At 48.7% G+C, this 16,307-nt stretch overlaps 1 protein-coding gene across 1 annotated transcript in view; it reads left to right on the top strand.

Moving 5' to 3' along the window:
* LOC125745103 (plexin-A1-like) overlaps positions 1 to 16,307 on the top strand; it is a 149,178-nt gene that overhangs the window by 87,032 nt on the left and 45,839 nt on the right. Inside the window, 3 exon segments of the mRNA XM_049017601.1 lie at positions 618 to 717; positions 4,633 to 4,747; positions 13,164 to 13,364. Coding sequence (XP_048873558.1) covers positions 618 to 717; positions 4,633 to 4,747; positions 13,164 to 13,364 — 416 coding nt within the window.

The following is a 16,307-nucleotide window of genomic DNA, read 5'->3' as shown; positions in this document are numbered from 1 at the left end:
ACTTCAAAGTGCATCGAAATGGCTTATCACTACAAGAAATATTCTTGCTTATTCATTTATAATGTCCCCATGAAAATGCATAAAAATGTCCAGTTATTCACGGATTAGTTCTTAAACACGTCTCATCTCTAGCCAGTAAGTGAAGTTTTGGCAACAGTGTGGTAATCAAAATAAGTCAAAATACAAAAGGACGAAACAGAAATCAAGGCATGGAGGAATATCTCACCCACTCAAGAAATTAATGTCTGGTCAGAACTACTAATGAAAATGAACACGAAAGCAGGATTTTTAGCGCAAAACTGACCTTTGATTGAACTGTTCACTTTGAATCGTTCATTAAATTTTGGTACATTAAGAAAAAACGTTAACACTGAAGGAGGTGGAGCTGCGCTCCGGCAAGGTGCCATTTGGATGTGCAGAGGTGGAGCCTCGCTCTATCGGTCACCGTCTATATTTAAACCCCGGTTATATGTTACCTTAATTGAATTTCCTTCCAGCATAATTCCTGGTCCTGAGAGCCCAGGACGGTGTGTTATTTCACAGTGTCTCTGCATTTCAAAGTGTGGCATTAGACACGTGCACTTAATGAGACCAAACTAATCTCCGGTTCTCTCCAGGGGACATGCGGGTTATCAAGCTGTACCTCAAGTCCAAGGAAACAGGCAAGAAATTTGCCAGTGTCAATTTTGTCTTTTACAACTGCAGCGTCCATCAGTCGTGAGTATTCTTCTCAATGTTCTCTCGTTCCTGGTCATGCACACTTCACACTTTTCCTACTCCTGACCTCCTCTGTATCACAAGGCCGGTGCCCCCATATGGGGTTAGGCTACCAAGATCAAGGTTATACATCTGTATGCTATGAAGTCCATGTGTTTTTTTTTTTTGGAGGGCGGGGTCACCTTCTCTTGTTCTTGGCTGTGAGCAGAGGTCAGTGGCCTTCTAGCTGAAGACACAGCCCTAGGCCAGGGTTGGGTCGTGGGTCTGGGCAGAAGGGTGGGAAGGTGGGCTGTTGGGGACCTTGGCTCCAGATGGCACTGATCACATGAGCCCCCTGCGATTCCCTGTGGAGGGGGGAAACCAGGCACAGAGAAAGCCGATATTCTCCACAGACCCCTCTCAAGACCTGTCACTCAGAGATTCTACCAAGTTCTGAGAAATGGGGTCTTTACTCAGCACTTCTGGTGGGGTCAGACTCCTAATGCTGGCCTTGTAAAGACCCCCGGTCCCCATGACAGCAGTGCAATGATCTGTTACTTAAGTGGGAGTCTCTTTGCTTACCTAGGCATGCACATGTGTGCGTGCGTGTGGCTGAGTGCTCTGTTTGTGCTCCCTAAGACCTATCGGAGATTTCTTGGATAGGTGTCATGTGAAGTTTTATCATGTCCATCCTCCTCCCCCCCCCAATATCAACAGAAAGGAATATATGTCCATGTCCATTTTTAGACATGTTCATGTTGATTTTGCCTTCACTTTCATGCCGTATCTTTCCGAGAGTGTCAAGCCCGACCTTTTTGGCTTCCATGTGAGGCTACTTTCAGGATTGAAGAGGTATTAGATAAAGTCTGTGTCTGATGATTATAGGGGGCGGTTCGGTGAGTTGTTGCCATGATATGAATTTCATACCTTTCATAATCTCATCCTAAACCTTACTTGGTTCCAAGTTCCTCATGCTTTACTTGGATACACTTTGCTTCCTTGGTTACGGGCTCCGCACACCTTATTTGTTTACATGTTCCACGTTCCTGGTTATGGGTTCCTCCCTTAATCTGCGATATTGAGTCCGCCGGTTTGGTGCCGATCTCCTTTGGTTCCTCTGTCATGGGAGTCATGGAGAAGGCAGATGAGCAACCAGAAGATGCAGAGACATGGGAAGGGAGAGGAAGAGCGTGTTGGTGGTATGGACCCGAGAAATATGACGCAAGCCTGAAAAGGATGTAGCCCCCAGATGGAGAGGTGGAGGGTGTAGCACAAATAGCCTCAGCTGAGGAGGGGATTTGCACAAATCATGCCCTGCACTCAGCATCTGGGATCCCAACACAGCTGGCTTTCCACCCCCGACCCTGGCATGTATGTGCTGCCAGGACCCCCACCCCCCCCACCCCAATTGTAAGTAGCTGTAATAATAAAGAGCTCGCATGGGGAAGTGGGGGCAAGACGAATCACACGGATCACGCGTAATTGCAATATCGGGCTTTTGCATTAAAAAAGGCTAGAGGAACAGCTTAATGGAGCACGCGGCGAGGAGGCTGGAGCTGGGAAAAGGCAGGCAAGGGAGCGATCACGCCCATTGTGGCGGAATAATAGGTGCCACAGAGCTTGAAGGGTTAGTGCCCAAGCCGTGGCGAAAAGCTGATTTAAATATGAAAGGTTGAGATGAATGCAGGTTTCCAAACAGCCGACACAATGTGCGCTCCCAGTACAGCCTATCCACTCTAGTCTTAGAGCCACTGGAGATGTGTAATCAACCCTCCGCCCTGAGCTGAAGAACGATCCCCAACCGGTGTTACGAGGAGGCCGGAGCATGTAGGCCTTAGAGTGCAGGGCGCAACCACAACAAGCCCGCATCAGTGAAGGTGTCACGTTGCAGAGAAGCTAATAAATCAAGTGTGTCAGCAGGTAACAGTGCTCCTGTGCTCTGGGCTTGTGCTTTGATTGACCAGTAGGAGCTGGTGCTGATGCTGATGTGCCATAATTTTCAAACTGCTTCCACTTTCAAATTGATACACAGGCCACCGCTTCTGTGTGTTTAGATTGTGCTAGAAGCAGATACCCGCAAGGCAGTGCATCAGCAGCAGGCCGTGCAGATATATGTGTGGGTAAGGAGTCTTAGCTCGCTTAGTCACTCCTTGGAATTGTTCCAAACAGTAACCAAAGGATTCTGATGTTTACAAAAAAAGGGTTTATAAAGAGGCCGGTCATTTCATTTGGCTCGTGGTAATAGGCCTCCTGTCATGCAGTGAGGTAGAATATCCCACTGTACAACTGCCTGCTACCTGAGGAGCTTGATTAATAGCCTGAATGGGGGGGGGAAGTTAAGTGTCCCAGGGCTGTATCTGTCTGCAGTGCTTGTAAATATGCACAAAGATCAGCACCTTTCTTTTTGAAAGCACAACAATTGCTGAAGTGAACGCCTGTCTCACTTTTGGCTTTTCTCGCACATTTTGAGGTGCTAATCCATGATTCACTTTCAGCCACGAAAAAGGGAAGGGAAAAGAGATTTGAGGGTTTGGCTTATCTTGCATCCACAGATTATTCTAATGTGACTCTTTAAGTATTTCACGCCTTTCTGGGCAGCCCACTCCAAAAAAGGGCTGGATGGAGGGGTGGAAAATAGAGATTCCCTCTCATCAGGGACCCTCCCCCCAGACCAGTTCACCGGAAGGGGATGAGAGAAAGCGAGGAGAATGGAGTTACTAGAGGTCCTGTTAGAAGTGCTGAAGACAGACCATGGGGCTCAAACTGGGTGTTAGATGTGTCGCTGCCCCTCAGGTCCCCTGGTCCAGTTTGGCTTGTTGCCTTGTGTTGCCATGAGGTGTCAACCTGCCTCCTTCACACTGCAGATACGTCACAAATGATGCCGTCCTGACATGTCTGCTCCCCGCATGCACAGCTGCAGGGCTTACGCAGACCCCATGCCGTCCTGACATGTCTGCTCCCCACATGCGCAGCTGCATGGCTGACGCAGACCCCATGCCGTCCTGACATGTCTGCTGCCCGCATACACAGCTGCAGGGCTTACGCAGACCCCATGCCTTCCTGACATGTCTGCTCCCCGCATGCGCAGCTGCAGGGCTGACGCACACCCCATGCCGCCCTGACATGTCTGCTCCCCGCATGCGCAGCTGCATGGCTGACGCAGACCCCATGCCATCCTGACATGTCTGCTCCCCGCATGCACAGCTGCAGGGCTGACGCAGACCCCAAAGCCACACTTCCGTACATTTGGGTAGCATATAGACACCCCCTTGGGCCCAAATGTTCAGCTTCCTTAGACACATATAAAAGTTAATTGATCAATTAAGTCGGTCATATGTTTAATTAAGGAAGCTCTCCTGTCCCCAAGGGCTGAATGATATTCCAAATGGTCACTAAATTACTTATTGAACGAATCGCCAGAGCAATTGACCTGAATGGATCCGTCTCGCCGACTGTGTTGCGTGACGTTTCATATCAGGGGAACGCGGCCCGTTATTAGCCTGTGAATATGCCACCAAGTCGAATGAGAGCATGACACATGGCTGCATGACACATGGCTGCATGACACATGGCTGCCCCCCTCTTCCCCACTTACAGGGATTCTCCGACGTTCTTAGCTGTCCGTATTATATTTCTGTCAATTCCGCATATGGTCAGCTAGAGAGCCCAGAGTTGCAGAGATGCTGCCCCAGACAACATAATCAATGCATGCTCTCAACCCCCCCCCCCGGAGTGTACAGCAGTTCTTATGATGCAATGGAATTGCGACAAAAAAACACCTGGGAGACTAAGACTGACAGTATAAGCAAGCGAGAGAGACAGAGAAGGAGGTAGAGAAAGAAGGCTGCTTTTTTGTGCCTGTACGCATTCGATGATGTGATGTGATGTGATGTGCTCTCTCTGTCTCTGCCGCTCCCCCCACCCCCATCCTCACAGCTGCCTTTCATGCGTCAACGGCTCTTTCCCCTGCCACTGGTGCAAGTACCGGCACATGTGCACGCACAACGCCCGGGACTGCTCCTTCCAGGAAGGCCGCGTCAACACGTCTGAGGTCAGTCTGTGCCACCGCCGCCGCATCCAGGGTGCCACCTTCCTCGTGCCCGTGCCCGAGATGAGGGAACTCCGCTCGCAATACGTCACGTGCTGGAATGCGCCTTCTTGCGGCGTGTATCTGGGTCATGCGTGACAGCGTGTCTCACAGCAGAGGGCTGCACCCAACGCACTGGGCACTTCGTCCCCCTGGCGAATGGACACATTCTCCTTTTTTGGTCAGAGAGAATGACTATGCAAATTCTGTCTTGTTCTACATTTTCAAATGCTACATTACCATAAAAAGTAATATCAGTCACATCTCTGCCTCTCTCTGGGGGCCCCCATTTGTAAGGCCACGCTAGGGCTGCTCTCTGAGGACGTGTCCCCATCTCTGCCTCGACATTCCCTGTCCGTCGTAGACGCTGATATAAAATGCACCTTTCCATCCAGGTTTCTCTGGTGTGACGCGTTAAACTATGGGAGAGACGCCAATATATACACCCATGACTGATGTGTTCAATCAGGCTATTTTTTTCTGTATGAAGCCTCATTTCCATCTATCCATCCATTTTCTGAAACCACTTATCCTATTCAGGGTCACAGGGGGTCCAGAGCCTATCCCAGAGGCTCCAGGAGCAAGACAGGGAATTACTCAGAATGGGGCACCAACCCATCACAGGTTACACACACACCTAATAAGCAATTTGATGACTCCAGATAGCCTCAGCATGTTTTTGGACTGTGGGGAGAAACCAGAGCACCCAGTGAAAACCCCATGACAACACGGGGAGAACATGTGAAATCCACAAACATGGAACCCTGGCAGAGACTTGAACCCAGGTCCTATAGGAGTGAGGTGACAGTACTAGCCATTGCCATTGTATTTAAACATGTACTAAAAGAGTTGGCTTCATGCTCTTTTTTTAAAATCCTTGATTGGTCCTTAGGCATTTGCCATCAAAACAACCAATTATTATTGGATTAGCTCCCTGCTGTGACCCAGAACCTGGCCAGTGGTACCCATGCTGAAATGGATGGGCCTCCATAGCTGTGTGAGACCCACACTGCTCCCACAATGGTAAGCATGGTGAAGCCTCCATATCACCTGGAACAATACCATGGTGAAGCCTCCATATCTCCACACTGGGTTCGTTTAGGGCAATAGTGGTTGGAAAAACAACCTGAAAAAATGTATCACCACTTACTTGGGCAGGTTCAACATAGCATTACGCAAAAGGAGGTAACATTGCCCATCAACCCGTTATCATTACTAAAATAAAATACCCAGTAGTGTTCAGCAACATATTCAGATCTCAGGCACTTTGTCAGCTTATTTCCTAGCTAAAGAATAAAGTATACTTTGTAAGTTGACTTCTTGTGTCATTATAAGATATTTTGTTCTGAAGATCTTGCAAATTCAGAGTTATTCCCAGAGTAAGGGTGTTTGTGCGGTTTCAGCGGCGCTGCTTTCCGGCCTATGCGCGGACATGCACGTTATCGCCATTTTCTCAGCTCAGCATGAACGCTCCATTTGCAGCTTTTCTAACATTTTTCCTTGTTGTCATGGTAAAACCTACACACCGCGTACAAGCGGCAATCCCTGTCGGTGTCTTGCCATCTGTAGTTCAGTCAGTATATGTAACACTGTTATCTATGGGATGCTGCCGTTGATTTGTGGGTGGGGGGGGGCTGCATTTTACGTATGCACAGAAACGATGTGATACATAATGAGTAACATTTACAAATCAAATGTATATAAATCATCGTCCTCCTGACAGGTTATAAACAAGGAAACGCATTAAATCCGACCAGGCAGAAAATTACTTGGGTAACGCACACTTCAGAACACCATCAGGAGAAATTCACAACTAAGAAAAACAAAGCGGCAGGTGTCTCCCTTCCATGACTGCAGCCTGCCGTGGTCGTGCTCTTCTCAGGCAGCCTGGGTTAACAACCTCCAGCTAGCTTCAAACACCTTTATAATGGACTCTCGGTACAGATGAAGGCATCATAATCGCTACTAAAGGCTTGTACATGGAATCAGATCGCATGTAAGAAATTACACTCATGCCCTTTTCTCCCCAGTGCCGCCGATGATGATATACGTGAAGTTAACCTTGGTCAAAATCCCACCCCCCCCAGGATTACGGAACTTGGACCTAAGCTCTCATCCTGTTTCCACTGCCAGTGGGCTCTCGCTGTGGTGTACCCGGCTCATATTGTCATTGAAACCCGTATGTCTTGTGCTTCTTGTTTGTGTGTTTTGTGTTTGTGTAAAATTTTTAGTAGAAGCATTCATCCAAGAGGAGTAACATAATACTGAAGTTGGCAAAACATGTGTGATAATATAGTAATGCAGGAATGCTTTGGAAGAAGGGAAGAGTGTGCTGTTAGGCAACACATGGCCGGTTGTTACATTATAGTGACGTAACCCATATAGATATATAGGGAAAATATTTTTTTTTGTGGCTTGTCATGATCGATTCCAAGAGTGGCTCAGCCTTAAGCTCCTCTGACGCTGCTGGCTTGATTCCAGATGTGCATTGCTGCTCTTGTCATGTGTAATACTGTCTGTGGGTGTGTGTGTTTTTGTAGTTATTATATTGTGAGGGCCAGATTTTCCCACAGCATGACAAAAGCCTGTCATTTTGACCTCGTGGGGACCATTTTTTTGGTCAGCACAAGGGGAAACTCAAGTGTGTAAAAATTTGTGAATGCAGTAAAGAAAAAGTTTAGTGTATTGTTTGGTTATTTATGGTTAAGTTTAGGACTGGGTAGGGTTTAGGGTCGTCATGTTGGGATTAGAGTTAGGCGGGTTTCCACGAAGCAGCCTTAGTCACAGAGTGCGATCTGCACCCCTCCCTACCCCCCCAGAGCGCCCTGTTAATGGCTCGGCCCGTGAACAGTCAGGGTGACGCGGGGGCTCCGCACCCCATCCTGAGCCTCTTCATTCCTGCCAGCTCAGAGGCTCAAGAACACCCCCCTCCCCCTTCCCGCCTTCTGATAGAGAGGGTGGGGGGGTTGAAGGAGACGGAGGGGGAAATGGTCTTGATCAGTATGTTCATCTTTCAATTTATAAGCACTGACAGTGCTTTTGTTTCAAAGATAATAAAGCAGAGATATTTGGATAAAATTGATCTTATTTTCTCTAATTAGACAATGTATCAAAATGGCGAGGGAGCCCAGAGCGGCCATGCCTTCTGTCCCTGCTTCTCCTTTCATTAAGGGAGACGGATGGCTGGGAAACGAGCTCGCTGAGTGAAAAGCCAGCATGCCCCGGCCGGGTTGGGTGCCCGGCCCATCAGCAGGTCACCCCTCCGCTCACGGAAATCCTCTAAGTCTTATAATGTGCGAGTATGTGGCATGTACAGACTCTGCTGTGCTCTGTTCTCCTTCCTGTAGCAGCATAAGACAAATGGGTCTCTTTGTGTATTAATTAGTGGGAGTGTGAGGCTTGTTGGTCTTGCTCATCTTCCATGTTGAGGTCGTTGTACACCCCATCTCTTGTGTGGTGAGCCATGCATCATAACCCCCCCCCTAGCCCCCTCAGGCTCAGGCATGTGCGGTGACCAACTGCAGTCGCCCTTCTTGGGGTTTAATTATTCAAATTGTATTAAATCTTAATTTCCAGATGCCTTTGCGTTTGTCTGCTTAATGGAGGCTAAAGATGGATTTTACATCCGGAGCCACTGCACTAGCTGGATGACTTGCCCTCTCACGCACGTGCGTGTCCTTCAGAGGGCATGGGGCAGCATCTTCATCTTGCAGCATCATTTATTTTTAAATTGTGTCATTCAATCCCGAAGTATCTGACAAAAAACGAATCCGGATGTATACCGCCGGAATTTTCATCATTAGGATGTTACGCGGACAGAGGAGGCGTACAGATCGAGGGTATCGGAATTCACAGATGAGCATTAGCCGTGCGTTTTGTCGTGATGTGTAATTTCTGTCCAGGCTGTGTGGGTTTCGCTCCAGGCTGTGTGTGTGCTGCTCTGTTTAGTGTCTCGGTAGGTAGATGCTCAGACCCCTTTCATGGTTCAAAGTCCTCTTTTTATGTTGGTGACGGCCTTCCCTGGGGTATCTGTCTGTCCTCTGTCTGGTACAAACTGGCCCTTCCCTCCTAATGAGATGGGATCCCAATGCCTTGGCCGTTTTGCCAAGCAGATTAGCCAAAAATGACATCAGAAGACGATACGGCAGTGATCCTTTGAGCGCATGTGGTTTGTGTTGTGTTTGTATGTCCCTTACGAGGTGGCTGTAGTTGACCCAGCTATCTCTGAAAACATAGCTTTGATGCAGTTGTAGGTTTTATTTCCTTTTGGCTGATGCCTGCTCATCCTATATGAGCTTGCATGTGAGCTGCTCATTGGCTAATGCTGGAGATGAACCTCAAATGGGGTAATGGAATGTGCTCCACCCCCTGACAACATAACTCATCTCTTGCATCTCTGTAATGTAACGGGAGATTGGGTGGGTTGGCTAGTATGCAGAAATGCATGGAATGCAACGGCTCGGTCAGGGTGCACATGGAAAGGGTCTGGGAAGGTCGTCTGCCGCCTTCTAGATTTCCTGAAGCTCCAGAGGCCAGAGAAGGGTTGGGGCTCCTCTGGAGTTGAGCAGCTTTTATTCCCATGGCTTCCAGAGAGGAACCTGCTCCTTAGAGAGCACCAAAGACTTCTGTATTTCAACCAGATGAACCCTCTATCTCGAAACAGTGAGCAGTTTAGGTAATTTTGCATCCCATAACGCATTGTTTAGTTCAGGGGTGTCAAACTCCAGTCCTGGGGAGCCGGAGCCCTGTGTAGCTTAGTTCTTTCCCTGTTTCACCACAAATGATTCAGCTCAAGAGCTGTGTGGTAATTAGCACAAGGAGTTGAATCAGGTTTGTTAAATATGAGGGGAAACCAAAAATGTGCAGAGCTCCAGCCCCCCAGGACTGGATTTGGGCTCCCCCAGTTTAGTTACTATTTTATACTGCCTTTCAAACCAAAAGCAGTCACTGTTCTGTATTTAATTCTGTATTTAAACAAACACCCTATGCTTTGCCCTTCTCCTGGTTAACTGAGGGGTGGCAGAGGATTCTGTGGTTGGTGTTTGTGACTTATGGCCCCCATACCTACCTCCTGCTCACTTATTTGCCCTCATATGTTTTGTAGGTTTTCTTCATGGGCCTTTAGCCTATTAATCATCAAATGGGTTCTTGACTGAGCACTCTTATAGAGTCATTATTTCACTTTCAGACCAGTATACCAGTGCAGCCATTTTATTGCGCATTCCCGGTGTTTCATCTCAGTGGAGGCCTCACCTGGTTAGACTGCTCTGCCTGAGTTTTGGGAACCAGGCTGTTAGAGTGTTCGTGGATTTAAGGGGCAAAGGAGGTTAAATCGGTGTAATGACCCTCACTGCTGTATCTCTTGGAGTCTCGGTGAGGATGAATTTGAGTGAGAAACATCTGAAAACTCTTCAGTTATCCTGATGAAGCAAAACAATGGCTGATTTTAAGTGCACTTAGACGTTTGACCACAAGGCCTCTCATTGGCACGAGTGTCTGCTTGCTACCCACTCAGACCTGAACTTGTAAGTACACCAAGCCTTGGTGCCACTCTGCACCCTTGGTGGATTTGACCCCCCCCCCCACCAGCAAGGCAGGAGCCCACATGGTCTTACCATGAATGTCACGCAGCAGCTGCACAGTTGCTCAGGAAACCTGCAGGCCAGAGAAAACATTATGAGTTGAAATGGCTGGTTATTGCTCTCAAAATTCAGCGTGTGGATTCAGGGAGATGAGATGGTCAGTGTAGCGGCACTGCAGGTTCCATGTCGGAGGTGGCGACGGTGGGGGTGCGGAGAAGTTCCCTGCAGGGTGGCCAGTGGCACTGCGGAGGAGGAGGCTGCTAGGCTTGATGACGGACACTTGGCCCAGCTTCCCAGCTGCACACGCTAAGCCATGAGCCTGGGTAACACAGGAATTAAGGAAAATATACCCATTATCCATGGAATTTTGCTATTGCCCCCCAAATATTTCAGTTTACTACATTGCTGACCCCATCTGCCCAGTTTTAATTGGGTTGTTCTCCACCAGCATTTATGGGAAGGATGATTTGAGTAGATCAGTAACAAACGGTCTTGGCATTTAACTTGGAGGTACTTTCCGGTGTAAATGCAGGATGTATTTCCACTAAGTCTTGACCAAGCACCCCCGGCCACGCATCAGCCTGAGGTCTTTGATCTTTTGATGGCCCTTGCAGGAGCTCCCTATTCCTGTGAGGGATATGGTGACTCACATTCATCCCAGTGTACAGCTCAGTATTACACTATTTGGTGTCTCTGCCCAGAAGATTGTGGGTTCAAATACTCTGGCGGCCAGAGAAATCATATCACTGCCGAGCCTGAAATCAGCCCCAGTTACTCCAGGGATACTGTTGGTCTTTTTTTACTCGTACATCGCTTTGGACTAAATTATCTCCTAAACAAATGTAAATCCCCTCCTGATCTCATCTGCCAAAGAATGTAATCGTCTCTTCGACTGGCATGACGTTCACAACCTGGCTGTTTGGAATCCTCAAGGCAGGGCTGAAGAGCTCTCTGGCGCCTCTGGTGGCCACCGGCGATATCGTTCAATAAAATTCTTGAAGAGGAACCCAGGGCTGCCCTCTGCCTGTTAGATGATTTTTAGATTTTATTAAAAATGTATTTATTTTTTATAAACAAGCTGTCGTTTGAGTGCAGCTTTGTCTTTGAGTTCTCCTTCAGCACTCTGGGCCATGATGCAGTCTTGGGGCCTGAGTACTTGTGCTAACTACCCCTTATCTTATTGGGGTTTTGCTATTCTTCCCCCTATTCTTTAATTTCAGTCCATACCCATAGCTTGAGGAAGTTAATTAACTCAGTTGTTTATAGAAATTTGTGTCCTACCTGTGTGCAGCTAATCTACAAACAAAGAACCGTGTCATAAGCATCGCATTTGCATATCTTACTCTGCTGCTCATGCAAATTGTTCTCTGCCATTCGGGTTCTCAACGAGAGCTTGATTGTCTTATTCGGCATTCAGTCGGTGCCTGGGCCACAAAGTGTATTTTCCTCAATTTCATTACCTGGAATTCATTGCCTGCCTTCCTATGTAAATTGCAATCTCGGTTCATTAGCCACCCTTAATTTAACACTGTTTTAACAATAACGAAGCGATGAACAAACAGGCAGACCAACCAAAGAGACCCCGCTGGGCTAATAATGATAAAAGGGCCAGTGGTATGGTGGATTCACCCTAATCATTTAGGATGCAGTGATAAAAACAGATCCAGAAAGGTTCTCCCTCCGTGTTCTCACTGGGCCGCCCCTTTTGCTCCGCCCACTTCCAGCCAGAATTTACATTTCTGCTGATTGACAACCTGCAGCGTAGCATAAATCGCTTAGAAGAACAGGAAGGGGTTGCATGTAAGGTCACATGACACGTGGAAGATTGTAGGCTGGCAGGATGCTGCGGAAAGCAAGGTAACTGGAGGGCACGACCCCCCCTCCCCTCCAGCAGATATGTACACACACATTGAAGCCGGGGGACAATTTGATCACTTCCCATCTGAGCTGCCTTTCAGTTGTTGGCTCAGATGACCTCTATTAGAACACCTCTGAGAGTCAGCGCACCCTCCCACAGTCCGCATTTCAACTCTATACTACCTGCTGCTTCCAGGACCCAAGCTGTTCCAGGTGGGGTCAAGATGGCATGTCAGAGCCAGAACGTGGATATTACGCCTAGAATTCTACAAAGCACGAGTCGGACACATCGCAGAGAGGCCTCACATGAAAAGCTGTTTGTGCATGAGATGACCACTGAATGAGAGAGCAAGAAGGGGTGGCGACTATTTGTTTATTTATATATCAGTCGGCATCAATGACAATATTTTCGCAGACCCATAAGTCTCCTGTAGGCGGAGGGCGAGATGAATGTGCTGGAAATGTTACAATCTGTCAAAAAAAGAAATTCTATTTCCTTTATTTATCTGCACGTCCACTTAATTTTTCTGCTCCACAGACTGGCTGGAGCAGGCTGTCTCTGCCAAACGCAGGCGACGGGAGTCCATGCAGTGTTCTTCCCACTAAAAATCTGCTCACTCTCTCTCTCTGGCCCGGGAATCGTCATCAGCATTGGCGTGGCATCACGTGTGGCGCTGCCAAAATATTTAAGCTGCATAAACACTTTGACGACTCCATTTCTTTTCTTGCGACATAGCTCATTGAGGACATTCGCCCAGAGCTGGTTGGCTCAGCCTCTTGTCCGTCTTCCTGACCCACCCACTTTATGAATTGTATCTGTCTTTGGGTTTTTCTGCAAAGTACGAAAATGCAACATTAACTCATGCCTCATATTTTCCTCTATTTGGCCTCCATCTTTCCCCCGTGACCTAACAGAATGCTCCTTCTCTCCCACCCCCCAGGACTGCCCCCAGATCCTGCCATCCACGCAGATTTACATCCCAGTAGGGGTGATGAAACCCATCACACTGCTGGCTCGCAACCTGCCCCAGCCACAGTCAGGCCAGCGCAACTACGAGTGCATATTTCGCGTCCAGGGCGTGTCGCACAGCGTCACAGCTCTGCGCTTCAACAGCACCAGCATCCAGTGCCAGAAGACTGTGGTGAGTCTCCACCGTGGACATGCAAACACACATAACCATAGGGTCCTGCTGTACACACACATGCACACAGACAGACGTGCAGCTTTGCGGCTTCTTGGTGAATCCTGTGTAGAAATGGGCTTATAGGTTGAGTGGATGGGCAGCAGACATATTGCGAATCTTGTCACCTGTCAGCTGGCGCATGTATGTGCGTGTGTGTGGGCATGCACGTGTGCCTGTGCATGCGTGTGTGCATGCACGTTGTTTTCCTGAAACCCTGTTTTGCACCTCTTGCCTCAGAAGAATTCTGATGATCTCATCCCATGTTGGATCACGATGAAGTCCTGTATTGAATTATGGGAGGGTGGGGGGGGGGGGGGGGTTTATCACCCTCCCCATTTCTCACACAGACACTGTTCCCCTGGAAAGCCTGCCTGGCTCCTCCCATCTTGTGAAACTTGTTGTTCTGCATCCAGTAAATTCTGACTAACCAAAGGCGGATTTCTCTGTCGTATTTATGAGTTAGCTCTTTCCGAGTTGCCCACCCCTCCTCCCCCAGTCAAACTTGTGCTTGAGCAGAGCGATCCGTGATGTTCGCAGTCCACAAAGTCCTTGTGGAGAGTGGTGGGGGGGCGTTTCACTTCAGCGAGGCTGAAAATGTGAAGGGGACGCCCAGCTGTGGGAATTGATCCTTGCTCATACTGCTGGGTGGAGGTTGATGGATTGCTTGTCCTTTGTGGCAGGGTGAGGGGAAAGAAGAAGGTTTTGAGCATGACATTGGACACAATGCACAGACTCTCTGACAAGGATGGATATCTCCTTTCTTTCTTTTTGTCCCCTTTTCAATATCTAAGCTTTACATCTCACTCAGCATCCACAAAATACTCCATTCTACCTTGTGTCACACAGGGGGCAGAGTCATCCATAGCTCTCATGACCTTCTATACCCAGACTGAAAATCTGGCCCCGTGGCCGGCAGCCGGCCTCCCCCCGGCTCCATGTTGTATCGGCTGTCCGCATCAGTCTATGTCACTGAGCACCTTGTTGGATGCAATGCCGCTAGTCACCAGTAGGTGATGTGTTGCTGCTTACCGTGTCTTTCTGGCGGCAGCAGGTGTCCCTGAGCTATCTGCGCGTTCCCTCCAGTTCTCTTTGTTTGGCAGTCATCCCCGTGAAAATGGGAGGGACCTTGGCATCGCCGGGAGTCAGCCTGAAGCGCCTGCTGTTGAGTCCTACCTCTTGTGGACCCCTGAACTTTGAGCTGCCTGGCTGTGTCCGGGGCTGTCTCTTGGCTGGGCTCAAAGCCTCTGTGCCCCATATCCCAGCAAGACAAGTGCCTGGGGTGACTTCAGCCTGTGGTTTGGGAGGTACAGCTACGAGCTGATGGTCTTCTAAGGCTTCCTATTCCTGTTTTTACAGTACTGATGTTTCCCCCCACTGCCCCCCCCAACCATGGCAGTGCTGTTGCACCTCTGGCTCCCAGGCTACAGGCTCTTTTCATGGTCCCTGCTTTCCCGCAGCACTGCGGTCACCCTTTCCGTTAGCTCACAGTGCGTCTGTCCCAGTGCACAGGCCCCTCACTCAGTCCCGTCAGCATTAATAACATGTGAGGCACAGCGGAAGGCCATCGACCGCGGTGTTGTCCCAGAAAAGTCCTCTGCAGACACCGGAGGAGAGCCGTCCTGGAGCACACAGCCCTGCCTCTGTTACTGTAGGAAAGGAGAAAGAATATACCAGATAAACTGGAGTGTGTGTGTGTGTTGCCTTGCAAACAGACAGAAGTGTTTCTTGTCATCTGCCTATTTGTTTTTTGGTAACTGACGGGAAGCTAGTCCACCTGTTTATTCCATGTGAACTGTAGCATTAACTCAGCCTGAATAGCAACCCCCCTCCCCCCAGTCTCCCTAGTACATCCCCTGGGGGCTAAAAGAGGGCACACACTGTATGTTATTGGAATGTGTGGCCATTGTTTGCTACATGCTCATACCGATTGTTTATGTTTGTCGGTATGAGCATGTCTGTTCTTGTCTGTGTGTCTGTGTGTGCCTGTCTGTGTATTTCTGTCTGTTTTACCCTGTCTGTACCTATCTGTGTGTGCCTGTCTGTACCTGTCTGTGTATGCTTGTCTATGTGTGCTTGTCTGTGTGTGCCTGTCTGTACCTGTCTGTGTGCCTGTCTGTGTGAGCCTGTCTGTACCTGTCTGTGTGTGCCTGTCTGTGTGAGCCTGTCTGTACCTGTCTGTGTATGCTTGTCTGTGTGTGCCTGTCTGTACCTGTCTCTGCCTGTCTGTACCTGTCTGTGTCTGCCTGTCTGTGTGTGCCTGTCTGTACCTGTCTGTGTGTGCCTGTCTGTGTGTGCCTGTCTGTACCTGTCTCTGCCTGTCTGTACCTGTCTGTGTGTGTAATGGTAAGGTACCCACATTCTTCTCATGACAGCAGCCCATTTCCACGCATGATCCACCTAGTCATACAGCTGCAATGTTCCTCAGCACATTGTCCATTCATTTAGAGGACGAGTCCAGCTGACTGCGCTCTCAGTCTCTCCCCCCCCCCTCTGCTGCTCAGTCTGTCCCATAACAGATGAGAGTGTGCAGATACTGCTATGCTTTCTTGGTGTCTGGGGGCTCAGATGCTGGTAATTTATGAACAACCTATAGTAGTTTAGCTAGCTACGCAAGTTTTTTTTCTTCTTTCCCTAAGTTAAGGAAACTATGATATATTAAAATGAAATAACCAGCTTCTCTGAAAGCATCAAGCTAAAATGGACGAAGGTTCTCTGTCTTGCTGCGTTGGCTGCTTTGAGCAGGGAGGGGCCCTTTTGTGAGGCTCGGGCTGCAGCTGCTGTACTCATGTTGAGCAATTCGGGTTGCATCAGTGGATTTGGTTGCATGAAGGTGGAAAATGCCATTAGCAGCATGTGGCACTGGTGCACGGTGCAGTTCGGTGGCACCTCGGCCTGACATGT

The sequence above is a fragment of the Brienomyrus brachyistius genome, chromosome 6, assembly GCF_023856365.1.
Source record: "Brienomyrus brachyistius isolate T26 chromosome 6, BBRACH_0.4, whole genome shotgun sequence".
NCBI lineage: Eukaryota > Metazoa > Chordata > Actinopteri > Osteoglossiformes > Mormyridae > Brienomyrus > Brienomyrus brachyistius.
The sequence above is the reverse complement of the archived record's forward strand: the minus strand, read 5'-3'. Positions and strand labels throughout refer to the sequence as shown.